At 43.8% G+C, this 23860-nt stretch overlaps 2 protein-coding genes and 1 long non-coding RNA gene across 4 annotated transcripts in view; 2 read left to right on the top strand and 1 right to left on the bottom strand.

The window, feature by feature from the left end:
- The first annotated feature begins 472 nt into the window (after window positions 1-472).
- The window catches only part of LOC110368147 (protein asteroid homolog 1-like), a 38770-nt gene continuing 15382 nt past the window's right edge, over window positions 473-23860 (top strand). The window contains exons 1-2 of the mRNA XM_036135614.1: window positions 473-599; window positions 21761-22581. Of these exons, the coding sequence (XP_035991507.1) occupies window positions 473-599; window positions 21761-22581 (948 nt within the window). The remainder of the gene's footprint in view (window positions 600-21760; window positions 22582-23860) is intronic.
- Window positions 4291-5014, bottom strand: LOC118562726. Its single transcript, XR_004930789.1, has 3 exons — window positions 4955-5014; window positions 4670-4861; window positions 4291-4599 (listed from the first exon to the last, which is right to left on the bottom strand). It is a non-coding gene; the product is annotated as an uncharacterized LOC118562726 (long non-coding RNA).
- LOC118562725 lies at window positions 5027-8900 on the top strand. Of its 2 annotated transcripts, none has more exons than XM_036135616.1 (2): window positions 5027-5896; window positions 6284-8900. In XM_036135616.1, the coding sequence occupies exon 2, from the start codon at window positions 6327-6329 to the stop codon at window positions 7359-7361; it is 1035 nt and encodes a 344-aa protein (XP_035991509.1). In that variant the 5' UTR covers window positions 5027-5896; window positions 6284-6326; the 3' UTR covers window positions 7362-8900. The 2 variants fall into 2 exon arrangements, with proteins under 2 accessions (XP_035991509.1, XP_035991510.1); XM_036135617.1 differs by having other exon boundaries at window positions 5027-5814.

Consider the following 23860-nt stretch of genomic DNA (forward strand, 5'->3'; position numbering starts at 1 on the left):
TTTGCTTTACATGCAAAACTATTAGAAACCACTGTAGACATTTTATATTGACCAGTGTATTGCACAAACACCTATTTTTGTCAAATATGATCTGCAGCCCCAATGTATTCTGCAATGTGTGGGGAATAAAGTTTCCACTCTAATATTTAGATCACACATAAACGGCCCTGCCACTCCTATATTTGAATAAAAGGCAGACAGAGATGTAATCAGAGCTTATTATGGTCAGTAACTGGGAGGACAAAGAGGAATCAGCTGTTTGTTGGCAGCAGCCGCTTAGACTAGCTGACAGCGCTGACAAGTTGAAGGCTTCATGAAGCACATGATGGGGTGTCAGCGACAGATTGTGGTAACTCTCTCTGAACACAACCAGTCTGGACCTGTCAGTGATGTCAGGAAAGTGAAACCTAACCAACACCAGCAGAACTGGTTGCTCTGGGAGCAGCTGAGATGTTAGTGCCACAGACTGAAGATGGGTGTTCAGGGCTTGACCTCCTTCATAGAGAATCACCAGAACTTGTACCGGGAGGTCCGGTTCAGCAGGAGCCGGCTGGTGATCGACGGCTGCAACCTCAACTACCTGCTGTACTGCAGCTCAGGTGAGACTGTCAGCAGGTGAACATCAGAGAGGAAAGACTTCACGTTCCTCTGCAGGATCTGGATGTTGTAGTTCTAAACACAAGGTTCTTGTTGAAGCTTTTTGAATAGACCAGTATGATGGCGCTGCCAAGACAGCTGCCAGTCACATCGGCTACTTCTTTTATTTCTCTACTTTCTTTTCTTTATAATGTTTTGGGAGTATTTTAATATTAGTGAATGGCGTATCAGGCACCCGGAGATTATGTGCACTGGAGAGGCATACTTTTGGGACCCCAGCGCTGTGTGTTTTGCTATTTTTGACACTCTTTGAAGCGGTAAAGGGAGACCCCCTTGTCCGAGACTCTGAACCCATTGTCTACACTCGGACCCAGCTACTCCGAGTACAGGACTCTAACCCAGCTCAATACCTTCATAGCTTTTATCAAAGAAAACATTTTCAATCAAAGAAAAGCAGTGTTCAAATGTATTTTTTGAGTCTCAAACATATTTTTGGATTCAAATACTTTTTTTCTTTGATTGAAAAGTTTTTTTTTTTTCATTGAAGTGAAGGTTTTTTTAATTGAAAATATTTTTTTTGATTGAAACAACTTTTTTTTTTGATTGAATAATAAAGAAACAAAAGTACCTTCATATGATACCGGCTGAGAGGAAACGCAGGGGCAGCAGAGGCGGCAGGACAAAGCTGAAAAGGAGTTATTTACCATCAGTTATTACGGGGAACGTGCGTTCCCTTCCCCCCAAAGTAGAGGAGCTAGCAGCGCTAACCCGTTTCCAAAGAAGGTACAGAGACGTTAGTATTATGTGTTTCACTGAAACGTGGCTAAATGAAACTGTAATGGACTCGGCGATCTCACAAGACGGCTTTAAACTCATCCGCGCAGACAGAACCGCAGCGGAGAGCGGAAAAAAGAAGGTCCACCTCGCTGCAGCCTGCGGAAAGGGGCGGGGCACTGTCAGTCTCATACCTTATATGGAAATGGGACCACTGCACTCCGGAAATGAAGGGGTGTGCTAGTGACACTATTTCGTGTACCAGCTGTGTTATAATAATTATAATAATAATAACGCAATTTTTTTGACAACACCTTTCAAAACGCCCAAGAACACTTTCAACTTAAAAAATACAAATTGTGTTATGTCACGTGGTATGTCTGTCACGTGATATGTCCTTTTTTATTTTAAGATCTTTATTAAATCTTATTTTTGGATGTTAAAATTACATTAGTAACTAACAATCTAAAATAAGCAACAATAAGGAATCATTATGGAGATGTATTTATCTATCCTTAAACCCTATCACAAACAAATGTCATAAAACATAAATCAAATTAATATTTTAGAGACAAATGTACATTTAGAACACATTTATCCATCCATTAATTATTATACACCCACGCTTATCCCTATAGTGGGATCGTTAGGACTGCTGCGGTGGATCCTGGACAGATTCCCAGTCCATCGCAGATTAAGAATACATCCATTTATCCATTTATCCATCCATCCATCCATCCATCCATCCATTTTCTGACCCACGCTTAAACCTTTATGGGGTCGCGGGGGTTGCTGGTGCCTATCTCCAGCGTTGATTAAGAAAACAGATATAACCAAATACTTGCTGGTGCTGAAGTTCGAATAACAGATTTTAATGTTGTGAATGGTACTCTTAAAATAAATAAGTTCAAATCTAAAATATAATAACCTTTGCCTTATTTAAGGACTAGATAGAAAACAGGTTTGGTCGGTAATACAATTTTGGCCAATTTAGTACGTGCACTTTTGTTCTGTTTATTTGCCAAATATTTTTCTTATTATTCACATTGTGAATACAATGTAAAAACAAACCAAAGGACTTTTGAACTTCTAACAAGTGGCATTCCGAAAACTATAATATACTTGGTTGCAGGCGACCTGGCTCAACTCTTATCATTGTTTACCATAATGTCTCATTGAAAACTTTAAATATAAGGACTCCAGCTTAACCGGTGAACTGATTGGTGTCCCACTATTCCATTTAGAAATTCCATATCAATTCTACCAACTGCAATCGATTCATAAACTGCATTCCAAAGACCTTAAATATCCATTTTTTGCAAAACCCAAGGGGATTCATTTAAAACTTTAAATGTAGCTTCAACTTGGAAAGACTCACTCAAAGAAAGAAGGTTTTTGAAAGTTTATTCTACAAGACATAATCTTTGGCGCTTGGACCCCGCTAGTAGACATGGCGCTGGTAACCGCCAGAGAGAATGATCTGCTGTGGATGAGTTTTCTTTTTTTCTATATAAAAACCTTTTTGAATAAAGTTATTGAATACATAAATTAAACTAATGTGTAAATTCTAACTATAACTGTCTTCATCTCACCTGCTCAGCCAATATCCTGATTATGCGCCTCCGTCCCAGCCTAACAGCGGCGGTCTCATCTCCTCCACCCTTTATAAAGTCCAGCTTGATGCTTGATGTGGGCAACTGCTCCTCACCTGAGCTTTCTTCACCCCCACCCAGTCTCCACCTTCGCACAGCATACCTTTCATCTTATGTTTGTGTCATTACTTTGTAACCGGACAAAATGTTTCTGTATGTGCTTGCTTTATTACAAAAAAAACCAATAATTGATTCTGACTGTTAAAACATAAACAACTTGGACGTTTATCAGTTTTGTAAAGAAAATTTGTATTGATTCCAGTCATTGTTCAAAAAGAATAAGAAACATTGTATATACACATACAAAATATTGCAACTTATTAACTTTGCTTGTATTTAAAGGCATACTATGCAACATTTTTCAGTTAATTAATGTGTTCCATACCGTTTTGGTTGATTAAATGAGTCATTTCAGGTCGAACAAAGGTTTTCTCGGCCGCCCTGGTGGTCTGTGGGGGAAATACCGCACTTGCAATTGCAGGAGCCCTCGGCCCGCACCCACAGGCTGAGAAGTCTGGTGCATTGCGAGAGTCGGTCTTGCTTTACGGCGAGAACTGCTACACGCCCGCAGTGAACGGCGTGCTCGTTGCTAGCGCAGTGGCGATATTTGTGCAGTTATCATGGCGGAACCAGCGAGAAAACAGCGAAAGCCCATGTTGGAGCAGGCAAGAAAGAGGAAAAGGGCTCTGGACAGAGAGAGGAGTCGTACACGGGTGAACATCAGGCAAGCTTTTTCTGATTGGCGAGAGCTAAAAGAAAAAGAAGGCTGCAAGGCTGACGCTGACCTCGCGTTTCTGCTGATGCGATTGTAAGTAACATTGGAATGGTTTCTCTCTCTGTGTGTGCATGTTCATACCTTCACTGTGTTAGGCATTGTTTGTACTGCCGTTTTTTCGACTTTTCATTGCGTTCGCCTGTCTGCTAAGCTCAAAACAACCGCGCCTGGCTTGACGGAGAAACCAGGAGAACAGCTGAGCATCTTTACGACAGTGCACTTTTACTTTCGCCCTCTGGGGGGAGCCTCGCTGGAAAATCAACTCCGGTTGCAAAGTATACCTTTAAAATTTTTAAAAATTAAGGTTATCCAATTGATAAACAACATTGTTACAATATATTTACAACTACTTTGTTGGTTCTACTTTCTCTCTTCAAGATATTACAGCCACAATGTAATAACACCATTTCTATGAAAACCACATAATGGCAATAATGTAATACATAATATTAAAATAACACATTATGAAAAAGAATGGCTGCACAAGGCAAATGTGCTTCAGCAGAAATTATTTAAAATGGCATGTCACAAAAAAAAAACCCGAACAACAATATGTGACAACTGAAATGTGTAAAAGACTGGAAAACAACTAATATTCTCCTTGCATTCAGTATTGACATTCAGGACAGCGTCCAGGTTTGCCATCAGAGAAGCAACGAGGGTACTCTCCTCGTCTTCCATTTCCGGTGAAGCCCACACAGTCTTTATATTGCCGGTTGCAGGAAGAACACGTTTCAACCGCAAAAGGAATCCGATTTTCTGCCTTGAATGACTCTAAAAATTTACCCCAGTGGATCTCACCTGTTAATAGAAAATAGATTTCATGTAGCTGAAATCTAAATTTGCATGTTTTACGATCAAAGGTTCTTACCATCCGGCCAAGCAAAGTGAGTCTTCTTCCCGGAAACTGGGTCAGACACAATGGCTTCAAAGCACTTGCATGGCATGCCAAGGTGTGTCTTGGCATGGTGGTTACCAGGGTGGTTACCAGGGCGAGGTAAGCTTTGTCTCCTTGTGCTAGTACCACCTCCTGGAGAACAGCTTCAAGTCCATTCAAAGGCATCTGAAAATAAAAAAATTAATAAAAAAACAGGTGCATTGCAAGACTGGCATACCAGAAGAATAGCTCTGACATGTGATTATGAATTAATCTTACCTGTAAGATTGGCGATATCCTTTGCACCTGCATGGTGAAGAGCATTAAACAATAGTTAATACCTTATGTGGCAGGAAGAGGTATAGGCTGCACCTGCTGGCGGGGTGATTGTAAGCGGGCCAATAGCGCCAGAGGGCGCTCAGTATAAAAACAGAGGTGAGCTCCAGTCTGAGACTCGTTGTTTGCTGTGGACACGTCGCGCACCGCGCTTCCGTGTTGAGCCGTCTGTGCGTAGAGTACAGGTGAGGTTGGCTGGCTGCGTATTTATAACTGTTTGTACATCGTAGTCATAGAGCCTTTTATCAGCAGAAACGTACGGGCATATGTACCTCCACGTTTCATCGTGGGTGAGGTGGTTCCTACAATAAGAGTCGACATCTGAGCGTTCCCATTTGGGGTACAAGTGAGGAGAGTTCGTCCTGATCGGTATGTGGACTCGGTGACAAATTTTGTGATTTATTCCTTTGTTTTAAACTATTATGGTTGTTTAGGAATCTCCACGGATCATCCCACTTAATGCTGCTGCTTTGCTTGGACTGAATTACCGCTTATTTAGCGGCCAAGATCGGCGTGTGGGACACGCCCCTACCCCTCTTCTGAACTTAGGACAAGGAGAGGTTGATCGCACTGATTTCGGATCGAATTGGACCAGATTGCTCATCTTGTTGTGCTTATCAAGCACAAGGACTTTTTATGGTTTTATTTACATAATTTTATCTTTATTTGCCTGTATTTTAATGATTGACTTTTTCCTTTTTATTTTCTTTAGACTGCCGGTGGTGCGCTCGGGTCTGGACGCGGCGTCCCTTTTTGGTGTGATTGAAGTGATGCGCATCCATAGGTGGAGGGAATAATAGAGAGTGAGTGACTCCACGGGTGTTTGTTTTGATTTTTTTTTTTTTGTCTTGGAGCCTACTATCCAGGACCCGACCGTACCCGCCGGTAAGCCTGGTTGGATTTATTTTGTGAAGTTTCTTTTGTTCAGATACAGGTATTTTTGATTCTTTGTAATAAATTATTATTGTCTTGAAACTTGTCTCTCGCTTATTGCAAAACCGGACCTGCGCCCCTTTATCAATTCCTGGGTGAAAATCCCAGGTGGCGTTGTTGGCAACACTCGAGAGTGTATAGTCCAAACACTTAAATGCCACATTTTGGCGTTGTTGACAGGATGTTTTTGCAAATTTAAGCAGAGACTGTTTCGAGTGTTTTATTTAATTTTTTTTTAGTATCTGTTTTATTGATTGTTTGGCAAAGCAGCAGCTGGTTAAGTGGTGGTGTTTTAACTTAACTTTTAACTTGTTTTTTTCTCTCTCCTGTGCTTTGGAGGTTGGCATCATTGTATCACCCCTCTACGTGCCAGGATTCAGTTATGGAGGCAGAAATGCAGGACCTGAGAAGCTTAATTGTTCAGTTGAGAGCTGAAAATGAGAAGTTGCGCCAGGAACAGGAGGCAGCCAGGCCTGGACCTAGTACTGCACAATCTGTAGCTGGGTCACATTTGGAGGGAAGCCCTTCTATAACGGAGAGGTTTGTTTTTGTGCCACGTGATAGAAAATGTCCACTGTTCAGAGGGAAGGGAGGCATTGGGTTAACCGAGTGGCTTGAGGAAGTACAGGCCTGCATGAGGGTACGTCATTTGTCCCCAGCTGATCAGGCCTTCTTTTTATTTGATCACTTGGAGGGAGAGGCACGCGATGAAATAAAGTTTCGACCTACCGCAGAACGTGAAGATCCCGCTAAAATTATGGATATTTTAAAAGAATTGTATGGGTGTTACGAATCCTATGTGGCACTGCAGGAGGCATTTTTCTCTCGCCGGCAGCGGGATGGTGAAACGCTACAGGAGTTTTCGCTGGCTCTAATGAGTCTTATGGAGGCTGTAAAATCCCGTGCTCCTAGAGATTTTCAAAATGCAGCGTCATTGCTGCGTGATCAATTTGTCGAGCATGTGAGTGATGGGGCTCTTCGTCGCGAGTTAAAGCAGTTTGTGCGCAGGAAGCCAACAGCCACCTTGCTTGAGGTCAGGGCAGAGGCACTTCGCTGGGAGCGTGAGGTGCGACCAAGTAGTGTACTCAGTTTAAAATCTTCTGTACCTTTAGCATTTGGTTCGCAGTATGGCGTACAGAGCTGCCCTCAAGGGGCGATTAGTTCACACAACACCTCTGAACTGAGTGATCTGAGGAGCATGTTGCAGCAGCAGCAGTCACAGCTTGATCAACTTTCCCAGAGTATAGCTCGCTTGCAAAAACCCAGCCAGCAGGGCCGTTCTCGAGACTCTATTATCTGTAGGCGCTGCCAGAAGGCTGGCCATTTTGCTAGGGATTGTGATGGGGTTCGGGTTCCGGTACGGGCCTCCGAGAAATCACCTCAGGTGGCGGAAAACTCTTTCCCACCGAGTCGCTGAGCCACGATTCGGGTGGGGTAGTTATCGGCTCTAGGGGTGGGGTTTTTCAGGAAGGTTCTAATCTGGTGTCATCGTGTCCACACATGGCTGTGAGCATGGGTGGAGTCAAAGTTCCTTGTTTGGTAGACACTGGCTCTATGGTGTCTACAGTTACCGAGAGTTTTTTTACTCAATATTTTGAGTTGTGGGGTCGGGAGAAATTGCAGTCTTGTCATTGGCTTCAGCTTAGAGCTGCCAATGGCCTTGCTATTCCCTACATAGGCTATTTAGAGCTGGATATTGAACTTTGTGGTAAGATGGTTCCTCAGTGTGGGGTATTGGTGGTCAAAGATCCTCCTTGTGGCGTATCATCACAGGCTCCCGGTGTTTTGGGGATGAATGTGATTAGTCGCTGTTATGGTGAGCTTTTTAAGCATCATGGTTCAACTTTGTTTAACTCACCTGCTGTTTCCAGAGCTCCAGAGTTCATTAAACAGGCTCTCCATAGATGCCATCATGCCACCACTCAATCTCCAGATGACGGTAAAGTAAAAGTGTGTGGTAAGAAGGCTCACCATATTCCTGGGGGCACACTGAAAACTATACCAGCCACTTGTTCAGAGAGCTATTCAGGTAAAGCTGTTTTGTTTGAGTCTTTGGATTCCAGCCTTCCTGCTGGGCTCCTTATTTCACCTTCTTTGGTCCAGGTCACAAGGGGAACTGCTTATATCCCTATTGTGAATGTGGGAATTACAGATGTGGTTTTACACCCTCGTACCTGTATTGGTACATTGAGTTCTGTTCATGTTGTCAGCTTACCTGCAGGTGTCCAAGCAGTATCGTCAGAAATTGCCTCTATGGGAGAGAAAATTGTTGCTCCTTCAGTCCATGAGCAAATAGATGCATTGGATGTGACTGGACTGTCAGCTGAGGAACAGGGTCGGGTAAGAGCTTTACTTAAGGATTATAGCTCAGTCTTTTCTGCACATGATGGTGATTTGGGGTGTACTAATTTAGTCACCCATGATATCCCTCTTTTGGATGACACACCAGTTAAACAGCGTTACAGACGCATACCTCCTTCTGAGTATGAGGCAGCTAAAGAACATATTCACAAATTGCTAGAGGCGCAAATAATTAAGGAAAGCAGCAGCCCATATGCTAGTCCTATTGTGCTGGTTAAAAAGAAGGATGGGACTTTGCGCATGTGTGTTGATTATAGGCAATTGAATGCTAAAACCAGAAAAGATGCCTTTCCCCTTCCTCGTATAGAGGAGTCCTTGGATGCATTAGGTGGGGCACGCTGGTTTTCCACATTGGATTTGGTGAGTGGATATAATCAGGTGCCAGTATCGGAGGCAGATCGGCCTAAAACCGCATTTTGCACTCCATTTGGCCTCTTTGAATGGACCCGTATGCCCTTTGGCCTCTGCAATGCACCCAGCACCTTCCAAAGGCTGATGCAGCGGCTATTTGGTGACCAGCAGTGTAAAAGTCTTCTGTTGTACTTGGACGACATTGTTGTTTTTTCCTCCACAGTCCAACAACACCTGGAGAGGCTGGAGGTGGTCTTGAGTCGGCTTCAAGGAGAAGGTCTTAAAGTAAAGTTAAATAAATGTGCGTTTTTTAAGCCAGAGGTGCGCTATCTGGGACATGTCATCTCTGCGGAGGGTGTTGCAACTGACCCTAGTAAGACAGAAGTGGTTGCCAATTGGCAGCCCCCCACCACAGTCTCTGGGCTGCGATCATTTTTAGGGTTTGCTAGCTATTATCGCCGCTTTGTGGAGGGCTTTGCAAAGCTAGCTGCCCCTCTTCACAGGTTGGTTGCAGAACTAGGGGGCACCAGGTCAAGGAAGCAGAGTGACCCGAGCATCATACCTGGTTGGACAGGGGACTGTCAATGTAATTTTGACGAACTGAAAACCAGATTAACAACTGCACCAGTATTGGGTTACGCAGATTTTTCACTTCCCTTCATTTTGGAGGTAGACGCAAGTTATGGTGGTTTGGGAGCAGTGCTCTCACAGGAACAAGAAGGCAAGGTGAGACCCATAGCTTATGCAAGCCGTGGTTTAAGACCTACGGTGCGCAACATGCTGAATTATAGCTCCATGAAGCTGGAGTTTTTAGCACTTAAATGGGCTATGACTGAAAAATTTCGGGATTACCTTTTGGGCCATAAATGTGTTGTCTTTACCGACAATAATCCATTGAGTCATTTGGCTTCGGCCAATCTGGGAGCAACGGAGCAGCGTTGGGCTGCTCAGCTGGCTTTATTTGACTTTGAAATCAAATATCGTTCTGGCAGAACCAACAAGAATGCTGATGCTTTATCAAGACAGCATCCTGTTGGTGTACAAGATTTGGAAATTATGGTTCCTGGTACAGTTCTCCCTGAGCCCTTGAGAGAGGTTTTTCAGGGGCAGAAAAGGGAGGTTACTCAAGAGGTTGTTATGGCCTTGCCTAACCATACCATCTCTGAAATCAGTGTTTTCCAGCAAGCTGACCCAACCATCCAGGAATTCTTGGTTTTCTGGAGGCGGAAGCGGTGTCCAACTGCAGACGAACGGCAGCAGGTATCCCCGCAGGTTCTGGTGTTACTCAGACAATGGGACAAGCTAGTGGAGGAGGATGGCGTTTTGTACCGGCAAGTGTTCAAACCTGCTGGTGGTGAGTTAATTGTACAGTTGGTGTTGCCAACATGTTTGAGGGAGGAAACATTAAAACAAGTTCACCAGGAGCATGGCCACCAAGGGGTGGAGCGAACACTAGAACTCCTACGCCAACGCTGTTACTGGCCAGGTATGGCCGCAGAAGTGGCACATTGGTGTCAGAACTGTGAAAGATGCCAGGTAGCAAAACAGTCTCAGCCACAGGCTCGTACATTTATGGGACATTTGTTAGCGTCACGACCTAATGAAGTTTTAGCTATTGATTTCACAATGTTGGAACCTACAAGCAAGGGACTTGAGAATGTGCTGGTCATGACTGACGTGTTTAGTAAATACACCCTTGCTGTTCCCACCCGAGACCAGCGTGCTTCAACTGCCGCCCAGGTCTTGGTGAGGGAGTGGTTTTTTAAGTTTGGTATACCTGTCCGAATACATTCGGATCAGGGTCGTAGTTTTGAAAGTCTGCTCATTCAACAGTTGTGCCATTTGTATGGCATTGAAAAATCACGCACCACACCATATCATCCAGCTGGTAATGGTCAGTGTGAACGGTTTAACCGTACCCTTCATGACCTGCTGCGAACATTGCCTCCCTCTCGTAAAAGAGACTGGAGCTCATGTTTGCCACATGTTCTGTATGCTTACAACACCACACCCCACCAGGCAACTGGGGAATCACCCTTTTTCTTGATGTTTGGACAGGAACCTCGGCTGCCGGTTGACTTCCTTTTAGGAAGAGTTCAGGAACCTGTGGCTGGAAATGTCCATGATTGGATTCAGGAGCATCAGGCCCGCCTTCAGGTAGCTTTTGAGGGTGCTCGTGAAAGGTTGAGGGTTGCAGCGGAGCGCCGCAAGAGTTACCATGACCAACGAGTTCAACATGCTCCCCTGAAGGTTGGTCAATTAGTGTGGCTAAGGGACTTTACCCCACGGGGACGTCATAAGATCCATGACCTATATGGCCCAGTAAAGTATAAAGTCCTCAGAGAGCCCAGTGAAGGAGGTTCAGTGTATACTATAGCACCTGCAACTGATTTAGCTAAAACCAGAAATGTTAATCGCATACTGTTAAAGGCGGTGGTAGAAGAGTCTGGAGAAGGTGCCATTGGCCCCAGCTCACCATCTGGTGATCATCGCTTTGAAGATGAAATGTCAGGTGATGAGGATATGTATGTTTTGGTGAGTAGCAATCCGCCTGCTCCAACAGTGGTGCAGGCTAACCAACCTTTTCAGTCAGGGGACCTACTATCTCAGTTGCCAGGTCCATCAGGCATTGTTACTCATGGGGGAGTAGCATCTTCTGGTCAGTCACCTGGTCCTTTTAGGGCTGAAAGTGAACCAGTTTTGCGGCGGTCAGTAAGGACAACTGCAGGCCAGCATTCTAATATTAACCGTCTTCCCAGACCAGCAGGTGAAGCTCCACAGGCGGTAAACTCTCCTGATCCTACAGCCAACTCTATTTTTGTCCTATTTAGACCATGGAATTGAGTCGTCGAGACGACGACACAAAAAGGGGGGTAGAATGTGGCAGGAAGAGGTATAGGCTGCACCTGCTGGCGGGGTGATTGTAAGCGGGCCAATAGCGCCAGAGGGCGCTCAGTATAAAAACAGAGGTGAGCTCCAGTCTGAGACTGGAGGTGTGAGCAACGGTCTGTTGCTCCAGATTCTCTCACTTTTATCTTTAATCTCTTTGCTGTAACATCTGTTTCTAACACATAAGCACTTTTAAAACATTTTCTGTTGCTGCATATCGCGCTTGGGAACTCCTCGTGTTTCACACCGTTTGCTCTCTTGGCGTGGTAGAAGGGCGCTAGACTAGCTTTAGCCTAGCCTAGCTTTAGCCTCACAATGGCTTTCTCCCCTATCCGTCCATCAGCTTCTCCGTCTCTAAGTCTCCCCCTATCTCCTGCTCTCTGTGTCAGATGTTTAGTTATTCCTCTGCCTCCTTTAGTGATAATGGTACTTGTAATAAATGTAGTGTTTTTGTAGCTTTGGAGGCGAGGGTGTCAGAATTGGAGACCCGGCTCTGTGCTGTTGAAAAACCAGCTGATAGCCGCTCTTTTGCTAGCGCGGAGCCGCATAGAGTAACTTTATGTAGTGGTCCTGCAGAAGCACCCGAGCAGCCGGGTAACCAGGCTGGCTGGGTGACGGTTCAGAGGAAGCATAGCTCTAGATTTCAGCCCCCAGGTCACCACCAACCCGTCTGCGTTTCTAACAAGTTTTCCCCACTCAGCGACACACCCTCTGAGAAGCCGACCCTGATTATTGGCAGCTCCATAGTCAGAAACATGGCACTAGAGACACCAGGGACCATAGTTAAATGCCTGCCAGGGGCCAGAACGGCGACATAGAATCTTACCTGAAACTGCTGGCTAAGGATAAGCGTAAATACAGTAAGATTGTTATTCACGCTGGCGGTAATAACACCCAGTCACGCCGACAGTGTTGGGCAAGCTACTTGTCCAGTGTAGTGAGCTAAGCTATCAGTTACTCAACAATAAATTAAGCTTCACTACACAAAAGCTACCACCTATAGAAATATAGCAAGCTAAGTTACACAAATGTGTTAAAAGTAGCTTAACTACATCAGAAGCTACTTAACGTTGTACCAACCTAATGTCAGATCAATTCAAAATGAGTCTGATACACTGGTTAAAACATTTATTAAAGATCAGCCAATGACCTAACACAGTGTAGACATTGCTTTATGAGCAGCATAATAAAATACAAACTGAAGTAATTACTGCTAGAAATAAAACAAAAAGGTTATTGGCCTGGTACGTGCGGTGGCGTTAATAATGTTTGGTGGCGTTTTTTGCATATTATATTATCAGGAGGTTGTCTTTTATGTGCTCAGCCACTAGATTTAAAGGTGTTTTACCCAAAAAGAACACTGCAGCACCAGACACAACCAGGAGGTCCCTGATCGTTGGGGAAAGGCAGAAAGAAGATGCACCATAAGCTTTTTCATATTTCTTTTGTCATTTTAAACATGAAACTACCAAAGCACAAGCCAAGTAGTAGAACTAAATGTTGAAAAGAAATTAAAAGCTAAATAAAATAAACCAGGTCACTTAATAAAGCTGCATTTTCTGTATGCTTTGTATTTATATTCACATGATAATATTTTCAGAATTAATAATAACATTTCTGTTAAAGATTTAATTTTTCTTCTGCACCAAGGGCATAAGTAGGGAGAACAAGCAGAGTGAGTTTTGTGTGATATCAGACTTTATTATTGAACTAAGCAGGATTTAGACAGAATCAGAAAGGAAGGTGCATCTTCTTTCTGCCTTTCCCCAACGATCAGGGACCTCCTGGTTGTGTCTGGTGCTGCAGTGTTCTTATTGGGTAAAACACCTTTAAATCTAGTGGCTGAGCACATAAAAGACAACCTCCTGATAATATTATATGCAAAAAACGGCACCAAACCTTATTAACGCCACCGCGCGTATTTTACGCGAGCACGCGTTTTTTACGTCACTGCGCGTTCTGGCTGGAAACGCGCGGTGACGTAAAAAACGCGCGCTCGCGTAAAATACGGGTTGGAACTGCACGTTATTGTACGGACGATAATTTGCCTAATCGGCTTGCCATAAGTTCCACTGCCGTATGCATGCGCATGTTTCGATAGATACAGACAGGAGAGGCAAAGTAGAAGCTCGCGCATGAACATGTCCAACCAATAACTCAGATTGATTGTTCACTCTGAATGTTGTTTCAAAATAGCAAACCTGGTTTCATTTCTTAGTTATGTCCTGGATTTTGTAGCGTTTGTGGACGCTACGTCACTACTTGATCAAAAAAATAACGTCACTACAGGAAAGTTACTTGATTCATAAAGCAGCGACGCTAGTCCAGTCAAGCTACTGGAAAATGTAGTTTGACTAATAGCTTAGCTACATGTAGCGGCGCTACTGCCCATCACTGCACGCCGATCGGAGGTCACTAAAGTTGGTGTTGCTTCAGTGTGTGAGTTTGCTAAAACAATGTCAGACTCTGTAATTTTCTCTGGTCCCCTGCCTGAGCTAACCAGTGATGACATGTTTAGCCGCATGTCATCATTCAACCGCTGGTTGTCTAGGAGGTGTCCTGAAAACGACGTGGGCTACATTGATAACTGGAGAACTTTCTGGGGAAAACCTGGTCTGATCCGGAGAGACGGCATCCATCCCACTTTGGATGGTGCAGCTCTTCTTTCTAGGAATCTGGCCGGATTTATTAGTTCTCCTAAATGCTGACAACCCAGGTTCCAGACCAGGAAGCAGAGCCGTAGTTTAACACACCTCTCTGCAGCTTCTGTACTGTTACCCATCCATTATCCTATTGAGACAGTGTCTTTCCCACGGCCAAAACTTAACAGATCAAAAACTTATCTAAAAGGAACAAATCATAAAAATCTAATGAAAATCAATACAGCTCACCTTGGACCACAAATATGACAATTAAATGTGGTCTATTAAATATAAGGTCTCTCCTTCCAAAAACTTTGTTAGTTAATGAACTGATTTCTGATAATCAGATTGATTTATTTTGTCTCACAGAAACCTGGCTACAAGAGGACTACGTTAGTATAAATGAGTCAACTCCCTCCAACTATTCAAATTTCTACATTCCCAGATCTGTGGGAAGAGGAGGAAGATAAGCAACCATCTTTCAGTCTGATTTATGTTATGGGAGTTTTGGGTGGAATTCTAAACAATAGTAACTGAGTTCCCATCTTTACTAAATGACGAGACGGTGGTAATGACGTTCCAGCACTTTTATTGAGAAACAGAGCAGAGATTCACATAGTTGGGAAGTAAATCGCACCCCACGGTCCTGCTGCAGTCTGCAGACGCAGACAGTCTATTGTAAACAATCAGTATCCCTCAGCAGCTGCAGCATTTGGCCTTGCAATCAGCAAACAGTGGATCTTATACACAGACATTAGGTCTCCAGGCCTCCTCTGTCCAAGTGGTGTGAGGCCATAGTGACTTCAGAATAATAATTCTTATAACATTCCTCTCTTTTTTTTTTTTTGATGATGGCGTCGTCAGCATCAAGACAAAACAAGATGACCCATCAGTTGAAAATGTGAACAAAGCACAGAGGAACCATTTCTGTAAACTCGTAAAGTGGGACCCAATGGGTTCCCGTGTTGGAACCGGGCAGTGCTGGAACTTTTAGTACAGATCAACATGAATGCTTTATAGAGCTTTAACACACAAGATCAAAGGTTTAGCTTTTATCTACAATTTAGGATTCATCTAATTAGGTAAGGCCTGTTTTAGGTACCTATGCGCACATTATTTTAAAATTACATTAGACTATGGTAAGCTAAACCTGTTCAGTAACCAAGGTTGAATCCGTCTACTCTTACCCACCCTGAATACCCTCCAACTCCTTTCTCCACTCACCCCTCCGATGGACAATAATCCACCACTCCAAACTTACAACACCAGGAGCAAAGGCAGGAGAGGTTCAGTGCGGGCAAGGGAACCCCAGAAAAAGCTACCCCCCAGGGGGTAGTAAAAACTGGCAAGGCCCCCCTCCCAGGGAGATCTGCTCTCGGCCAATCTGAGCCTGAATACCCTGTAATGAATCTAAGTGTTATCATTACCAGCTAATATTAAAGGATCTTTAGAGCCAATCCGATCCTGGTTCTTCCTATATCAAATCAAAAGGTGCATAAACCATAGATCCTTGTGTGTCTGAAGCAAACAGTTTCCATTTTTTCATAAACCCATTTTGATCAACATGATGTAACATTAAAGTGTAGATCTCATAACACAAAAAAATCAAACATGTGAGTCAGTGGAACAGAGCAGTTAAACAAACAGCAACACAATATGAGAAGAGTCTGAAACGTCAAGAACGTAAAGTTAAGAAAGCCTTCAGGCCATTCAGGCACAAGGCAGAAATTAATCTAATCGCGCTTAGGGTCTCTTCAGGCAACTCCTCCCGTTGAAGAATAAGGAATCAGATTTCTCTGGCTTCTTCATCCCCAATCCTCTTCTTGGTTCCCCCTCGCAGGCTGGACGATTGAGCTGGATGGTAATAAGCGTTCAGTCCTGGATGGGGCACTGAGCATTTTATTTTGCACTTTCACATTCAAGATATTTCTGTGCACAATTATTTAGCTGTCAGAATTCTGCAATTTAATTATTAATTAAAAGAGTAATCTTTAAGTTCAAATGTATCTGCAGTAAATTCATAATAATTCTTAACAGAATGCTTTCTATGTGTGTCTTAACTGTTGTTGTCTGACAGTTGAACTTCTCTGCAACATAATTTCATCAACATATTCGTTTCATGTCATTTCCCGTTTTATTTTAAAAACCCCGGTGAGAAAAAGAAAGCCTTTCCATGTGAAAGCCTTTTCCCTCTTTCTCTCTCTTTTTTTTTTAAAGAAAGAAAGTGAGGTGCTGTTCTGCACAGAGAAGACAAAATATTTATACCATGCTGTTACCGTTCAAGGATGCCAAGGTTCTACAAAAGGCCAAATGCTGCAGCTACTGAGGGATACTGATTGTTTGCGATAGACTGTCTTTGTTTTTATTATTATTTTCTACTTGTCCTTAGCACGATCGACCAACTAAAATGAAAGGCCTCACATCTGATGGTCGGCTTTTTGGTATAATGGTCGGGGTCCCCACTTATCAAAGCTGCGAACGTCTTCGTAACAGTCAAGGACTTAAGCATCCCTGCTGCTTTCATCCACAACAGAAGTGGACAGCCTTGTACAAAACCAAGACAAGAGGACTTTAATTGACCAGCTGCAAACTGCTCAGCCGGTCACCCGTTCTCCAGGTGAAAATCATTCTGCCCCTCCTCCTCCCATCCTATTAATTAGTCCCAGGCCAATTAATAACTACAGTTCTTTTGAACATTTAACCCTCAGTTTCCCTCATCCAAAGTGCAAAGCAATAAAACCTCTTCTGTTTGTTGTTTTGTATCGTCCACCAGGCCCTTACTTTCTGGATCAGTTGTCAGACTTTTTATCTGATTTGGTGATAAACACTGACAAGGTTATTATAGTCTGTGATTTTAACATTCATGTTGACTCAGAATGTGATAACCTTAGTGTAGCCTTTAAAACTATCCTAGGTTCAATTGGTTTTACTCAAAATGTGCATAAACCGACGCACTCTTGGCTTCATACTTTAGACCCTGTGCTGACATATGGCATTGATTGTGAAGAATTAACAGTACTTCCTCACAACCCTGTCCTGTCTGATCATTTTTTAATAACCTTTGAGTTTAATCTAACTGAGTTCTCCACCCGCAAAAGAGGGTTCCATTTTAGTAGATCTTTATCGGATAATGCTGTATCAAAACTTAAAGAGTCTGTCCCTTTTTAATATCCTCAGTATTGCAGAAATGCCCTGCAGATAGCAGCAATGTTGTTTCTTCCCATTCACAAATAGATGTCTTTGTTAACGGTGTGTTAAATGCGTTCTGCATTAGACAATGTAGCTTCCTTGAAAAAGAAGGTGATTATTCACAGGAAACTGGCTCCCTGGTTAAATTCAAAGCTGTGTTCCTTGAAGCACAATGTTAGGAAATTGGAGAGAAAATGGCGCTCTACACACCAAGAGGAATCCTACCTAATCTGGAGGGACAGTCTATTGTTGTATAACAAGACCATTCGCAGAGTTAGAGCAGCATATTTTTCATCATTAATTGAGGAGAATAAGAATAATCCCAGATTTCTCTTTAGTACAGTTGCCAAACTTACCCAGAGCCACAGCTCTGTTGATCCATCCATTCCCTTAGCTCTTAGTAGTAACGATTTTATGGGATTCTTCATAAATAAAATTGATTCCATTAAAAATAAAATAATTGGCATCCTCCCAAACATGATTACCTCGTCCTCAGTAAGTGAGGCAGCATTGGAGGAATCTTTAGAACCTGCGCAGTGTCTGAACTGTTTAGAAGCAGTAGAGCTTTCTGAGCTATCTAAAATTTTAGCTTCATCTAAACCTTCTACCTGTATGTTAGACCCAATCCCAACCAAGTTGTTTAAGGACATATTCCCTTTGATCAGTGGCACTATTTTAGACATGATTAATCTATCCTTAGTAAATGGATATGTACCACAGGCTTTTAAAGTAGCTGTTAATAAACCTTTACTTAAGAAACCTTCTTTTGATCAAGATGAGTTAGTAAATTACAGACCTATATCTAATCTTCTTTTCTTATCTAAAATTCTTGAGAAAGTAGTTGCTAATCAACTTTGTGAACATTTACAAAGTAATGACCTACTTGAGGAGTTTCAGTCAGGCTTCAGAGCTCATCATAGCACTGAAACAGCTCTGGTGAAGGTCACTAATGATATTCTCATGGCCTCAGATGATGGACTTGTGTCTATACTTGTCCTGTTAGATCTCAGTGCTGCATTTGACACAGTTGATCACAATATTCTCCTACAAAGACTTGAGCATACTGTAGGGATTAAGGGGAAAGCATTAGGCTGGTTTAAATCTGATCTGTCGGACAGATTCCAGTTTATTCATGTTAATAATAAATCTTCCTCAAACTCTAGGGTCACTTGTGGAGTACCACAGGGTTCAGTCCTTGGACCAATTCTCTTTACTATATATATGCTTCCCATTGGCAAAATTATCAGACAGCATGGGATTAATTTCCACTGTTATGCTGATGACACTCAGCTATATTTATCCATAAATCCTGATGAATTCAATCAGTTACTTCGACTGCAGTCATGTCTTGATGACATCAAAAGCTGGATGACTTTAAATTTTCTGCATTTAAATTCTGACAAGACAGAAGTTGTAATCTTTGGACCAGAGTCCTCAAAAAATAAACTTCTTAATCAATCACTTAATCTGGATGGCATTAACTTGGCCTCTGGTAATAAAGTAAAAAAATCTTGGTGTTGTTTTTGATCAAGACATGTCATTTAAATCCCATAGTAAACAGGTTTCCAGAGTTTCCTTTTTTCACCTCCGGAATATCATTCTGTCCAGGAGTGATGCTGAAAAACTAGTGCATGCATTTGTTACTTCAAGGCTGGACTATTGTAATTCTTTACTATCAGGAAGTCCACAAAATGCAGGTCAAAGCCTTCAGCTGGTCCAAAATGCTGCAGCAAGAGTTCTGATGAAAATCAACCAGAGGGATCATATTTCTCCAATTTTAGCTTCCCTTCATTGGCTTCCTGTTACTACCCCGTATGATCCTAACAGAGCACTTCGCTCTCAGACTGCAGGTCTGCTGGTGGTTCCTAGAGTCTCTAAAAGTAGAATGGGAGGCAGATCCTTTAGCTATCAGGCTCCTCTCCTGTGGAACCAACTCCCAGTTTTGGTCCGTGAGGCAGACACCCCGTCTACTTTTAAGACTAATCTTAAAACTTTCCTTTGTGACAAAGCTTCTAGTCAGAGTGGCTCATGTTACCCTGAGCTACCTCTATAGTTATGCTGCTATAGGCTTAGGCTACTGGAGGACATCAGGGTCTATTTTTCTCACTCTATCGAGTCAGACACCCAGCTCTACCTTTCCACGCAACCATCGTCCTCTCTTCCCCCCACCTCCCTCACAGATTGCATCTGTGAAATAAAAGCCTGGTTCACCAACAACTTCCTTCAATTAAACAGTAGTAAAACTGAGGTTCTCCTCATCGGCACCAAATCAACTCTTTCCAAAACCGACAGTTTCCCACTTATTATTGACAGTTCCTCCATCTCCCCCTCAACCCAGGTTAAGAGTCTGGGTATCATCCTCGATAGCACCCTATCTTTTCAATCCCATATCAATAACATTACCCGGTCTGCTTACTTTCACTTAAGAAACATCAACCGCCTCCGTCCCTCCCTTACCCCACACACTGCTGCCATACTTGTATACAGCCTTGTCACCTCCCAACTGGATTACTGCAACTCTCTCCTCTTTGGCCTTCCTCAGAAATCACTCCATAAACTACAACTGGTCCAGAACTCAGCTGCTCGCATCATAACAAGAACTCCCTCTATCCACCACATCACCCCGGTCCTCCAACAGCTTCACTGACTCCCCGTGCAGTTCCGCATTCAATATAAAATTCTCATGGTGACATTCAAGCTCCCTTCACCACCTAGCCCCCCCCCCCCCCCCCCCCCCATATCTGTCAGGCCTCCTGCACCCCCTGCCCCTCCCGTGCTCTTAGATCCTCATCTGCTTTACACCTGTCTGTCCCTTCCGCCCGTCTCACCACCATGGGGAGCAGAGCATTCAGCCGCTCTGCCACCCCCCACCTCTGGAACTCTCTATCACCCCTACTTAGAAACACGGACTCACTTCTCCATTTCAAATCACAACTAAAAACTCATCTGTTTAAGACTGCCTATTCTCTTTAATTATCAATTTCCCTGTCCCAGCCTCGGTATTTTTTAAATGTTTTTTGTTTTGATTTTTGTTTCTGACATTCTGACAAAGGCGCCTTTTAAATAAAAATGTATTACTGTTCTTCAATTATGCATTGCTTGTCATCATTTCTGCTTTTAACTTTTTGTTCTCTGTCATTTTTCTCTTCATAGAAGGTACACCTGGTCTGGCGTTCTGTTAGCTGTGACATCATCAGGGGAGGCAGATCATCCACTATTACCATCTAACATAGAAAGTACTCCTGGGTCAATGTGAGCTTCTGTGCTTTCTGTGTCTCTGCTTTGTCTTCTCTAAGCCCAGTGGGTGGAGGCAGATGAGCGTTCACACTGAGCCTGGTTCTGGTTCTGCTGGAAGTTCTCCTCCCTGTTAAAGGGGAGTTTTCCTCTCCACTGTCGCTTCATGCATGCGCAGTATGAGGAATTGCTGCAAAGCCATCAACAATGCAGACGACTCTCCCTGTAGCTCTACGCTTCTCCAGGAGTGAATGCTGCTTGTTGGGACTTTGAAGCAATCATCTGTATAATATGATTGATTTTGACTTTGTAAAGAGCCTTGAGATGACGTTTCATGAATTGGCACTATATACTGTATTTTCTGGACTATAAGTCGCAGTTTTTTTCATAGTTTGGCCGGGGGTGCGACTTATACTCTGGAGCGACATATGTGTGAAATTATTACAGTTTTTTACCTGTATATTATTACACCTGTTATTTTCACACCAAACAGAAGACAAGCTTTGCGCGGACGCCCGGTGGAGCCCCTCTTATTTCACTATATGCACGCGCGAAAGCAACAACCAAAAACGCCTGTTACCGTCAAATAAACATGCAAGCATATCGACTTAGGTTATTTTTTTTTTTATTTTTTTTTGGGGTTTTTTTTTATGTTGGCGAGGCGGTAGCGGCCGTAATTGTACAGCAGACAACAAGCCACTCCAGCCTCCTCACTGTCTTCTCCAGGCTTGGTATGTTCTGGACTCGTCTCGGTTGTAATCACCGGTTGAGTCGTATCGCAGACCGCCACTTTCAGCTTTTACACCATGTTGAATGAAAACAGCTTCATCTCCGTCTCAGCCCACATCACAAAGCTTTTACAACTCCCGCATCAGCCGCTTTGCATCCATTGGAGATGTTGTGCTCTGGCTTTGCTTTAATCACCAAAATCACAGATTTTGTGCCGCTAGAAGCGTGTCGCATTGCTCCTGTTTCACCTGTGGCTCGAGCCGCCACGTTCACGCTTAGTGTGGTTCTAACCCGTTTGGTACCGGCCACTGTAAGCTATAGGAGTCCACTAAGGCATTAGAGTTTTTGCTCCTATCAGCATTGAGACAACAGGGTTCTGGTTCTGGTCAGCAGTCTGATCTCTGTTCTGTGGTTGTTTCAGGTCTGGATGAGAACCATGGTGGGGAGTATGCCGCCTATGAGAGCTTGATTGAGAGTTTCATCACAGCTCTCAGAACCTGTGAGATCGCCCCGTACGTGGTTCTGGATGGAGGTTCTGGCTTAACCGATAGAAAAGCAGAAACAGCAGTGAAGAGAGCTGAGGATCGGATCAACAAAAAAAACAGAGCTAGTGTAAACGGTCAGCAAAATAAATTCCTCCCTCGGATGGCTGATTTTGTCTTCAGACAGACGCTGGCCCGGCTAGAGGTTCCCATGGCCCAATGTTTTGAAGAAGCTGACCAGGAGATAGCGGCCCTGGCCTCAGAGTGGCAGTGCCCGGTTCTCTCCAACGACAGCGACTTCTACGTCTTCCACCTGCCTGCTGGATTTCTGCCCACGTCTCACTTCCAGTGGAAGGAGGTGAAAGGCAGCGGCTCCAGGAGCTACATCTCCTGCAGGAGATTCTACACCTCCAGCTTCTGCGCCTTCTTCGGACTCCAGCACCAGCTCCTGCCGGCCTTCGCCGCCCTGGCGGGTAACGACTACGTGAAGCAGAGAGGGATCAAATGGGCTAAGTTTGTCCCGGCAGGCAGGGAGACAAACCGCCCACAGCTGGAGGGGCTGCTCTGCTGGCTGAAGAACTTCCAGGATCCTCAGGAAGCCTTGGAGGCCGCCGTGGTCCTGATGGGACAACAGAGCGAGAACAAGAAGGAGGTCCTGCACAGACTGCATGTGGGGATGGAGGAGTATGAGCCACGTGGGAGCAAGCTGAGCAGGTTCTTCCTCCATGGAGCACCGCCTGAGTTTCCAGCACTGGAAGAGGTGATCAGACACTTATCTCTAAAACCTGGTTGCACCAGAACCCCTTCATCTAGAACCCAAACGAGCTTAGGCTAGGAGTGATGTTCAGGTGTTCTGTTCTATTCAATTCAATTCAATTCAATTCAATTTTATTTATATAGTGCCAATTCATGAAACATGTCATCTCAAGGCACTTTACAAAGTCAAAATCAATCATATTATACAGATTGGTCAAAAATGTCCTTTATAAGGGAACCAGTTGATTGCTTCAAAGTCCCGACAAGCAGCATTCACTCCTGGAGAAGCGTAGAGCTACAGGGAGAGTCGTCTGCATTGTTGATGGCTTTGCAGCAATCCCTCATACTGAGACACAGAAATAACAACAAAGCAGCCTAAGCCTGTAGCAGCATAACTATAGAGGTAGCTCAGGGTAACATGAGCCACTCTGACTAGAAGCTTTGTCACAAAGGAAAGTTTTAAGATTAGTCTTAAAAGTAGACGGGGTGTCTGCCTCATGGACTAAAACTGGGAGTTGGTTCCACAGGAGAGGAGCCTGATTCCTCTCCAATTCCTCTCTCAGTTCCCCTTCAATAGCTACCATCCTCATGTCAAAAATCCTGCACTCACCCTTTAACATCATTTGACATGCACTGTCTTTTTAACACATACCGAATCCATATACACGTTCACTTATCTTTCAATGAACTTGTTACAAATCCTGATCCAGTTAGTTCCAACACGATGTATGCAGCTTAAAATCCTTAACTGTCCTGTCTGAAATAACCACCATCTTTCTAAACTACTACCTCACCCGGGGGCCTTCAATAGAACTAGCTTCCAATTTTGGTCTCACCGTTTCCATCCTAGGCACCAGCTGCTCACACTAATAGAATCAGACTTATCTGCATTATGGTGCCCTCTGTTTTTCTATGTTATCTAACATTGCCGATATGTACATTAACACCCTTCTCTCTCTCCCTTTTTCTGAAACAAAACTCTATTTACTGCTAGTTAAAAGGAGTTTAACTAGCAGTAAATGAGCCACTGCCTCAGGGGGCGCCGCTCCCTGAGGCAGTGGCTGCGTACAGCTGCGACCAAACTCTGAACATTTTTCACAAAAAATGCCACCAAACTCGCTAGAAATCTCTCATCTACCCAGCCGATCGGTACTTGACCGCGAGCGCCTGTTGGAGTTATGGTCATGTGGTGGTTTTGGACTTTTAACTACCGCTATGTTCGACTGTTTACGTGACTGCGGCATTTTGCGGAGCACAGCCGCAGAGGCCTGTGAAGCGGCTGT

The sequence above is a fragment of the Fundulus heteroclitus genome, chromosome 3 (genome assembly GCF_011125445.2).
Source record: "Fundulus heteroclitus isolate FHET01 chromosome 3, MU-UCD_Fhet_4.1, whole genome shotgun sequence".
NCBI lineage: Eukaryota > Metazoa > Chordata > Actinopteri > Cyprinodontiformes > Fundulidae > Fundulus > Fundulus heteroclitus.

What these genes read in the sequence shown, in the direction of transcription:
- LOC118562725 (XM_036135616.1), top strand. Translation starts at nt 6,327, where the DNA reads ATGGAGGCAGAAATGCAGGACCTGAGAAGCTTAATTGTTCAGTTGAGA.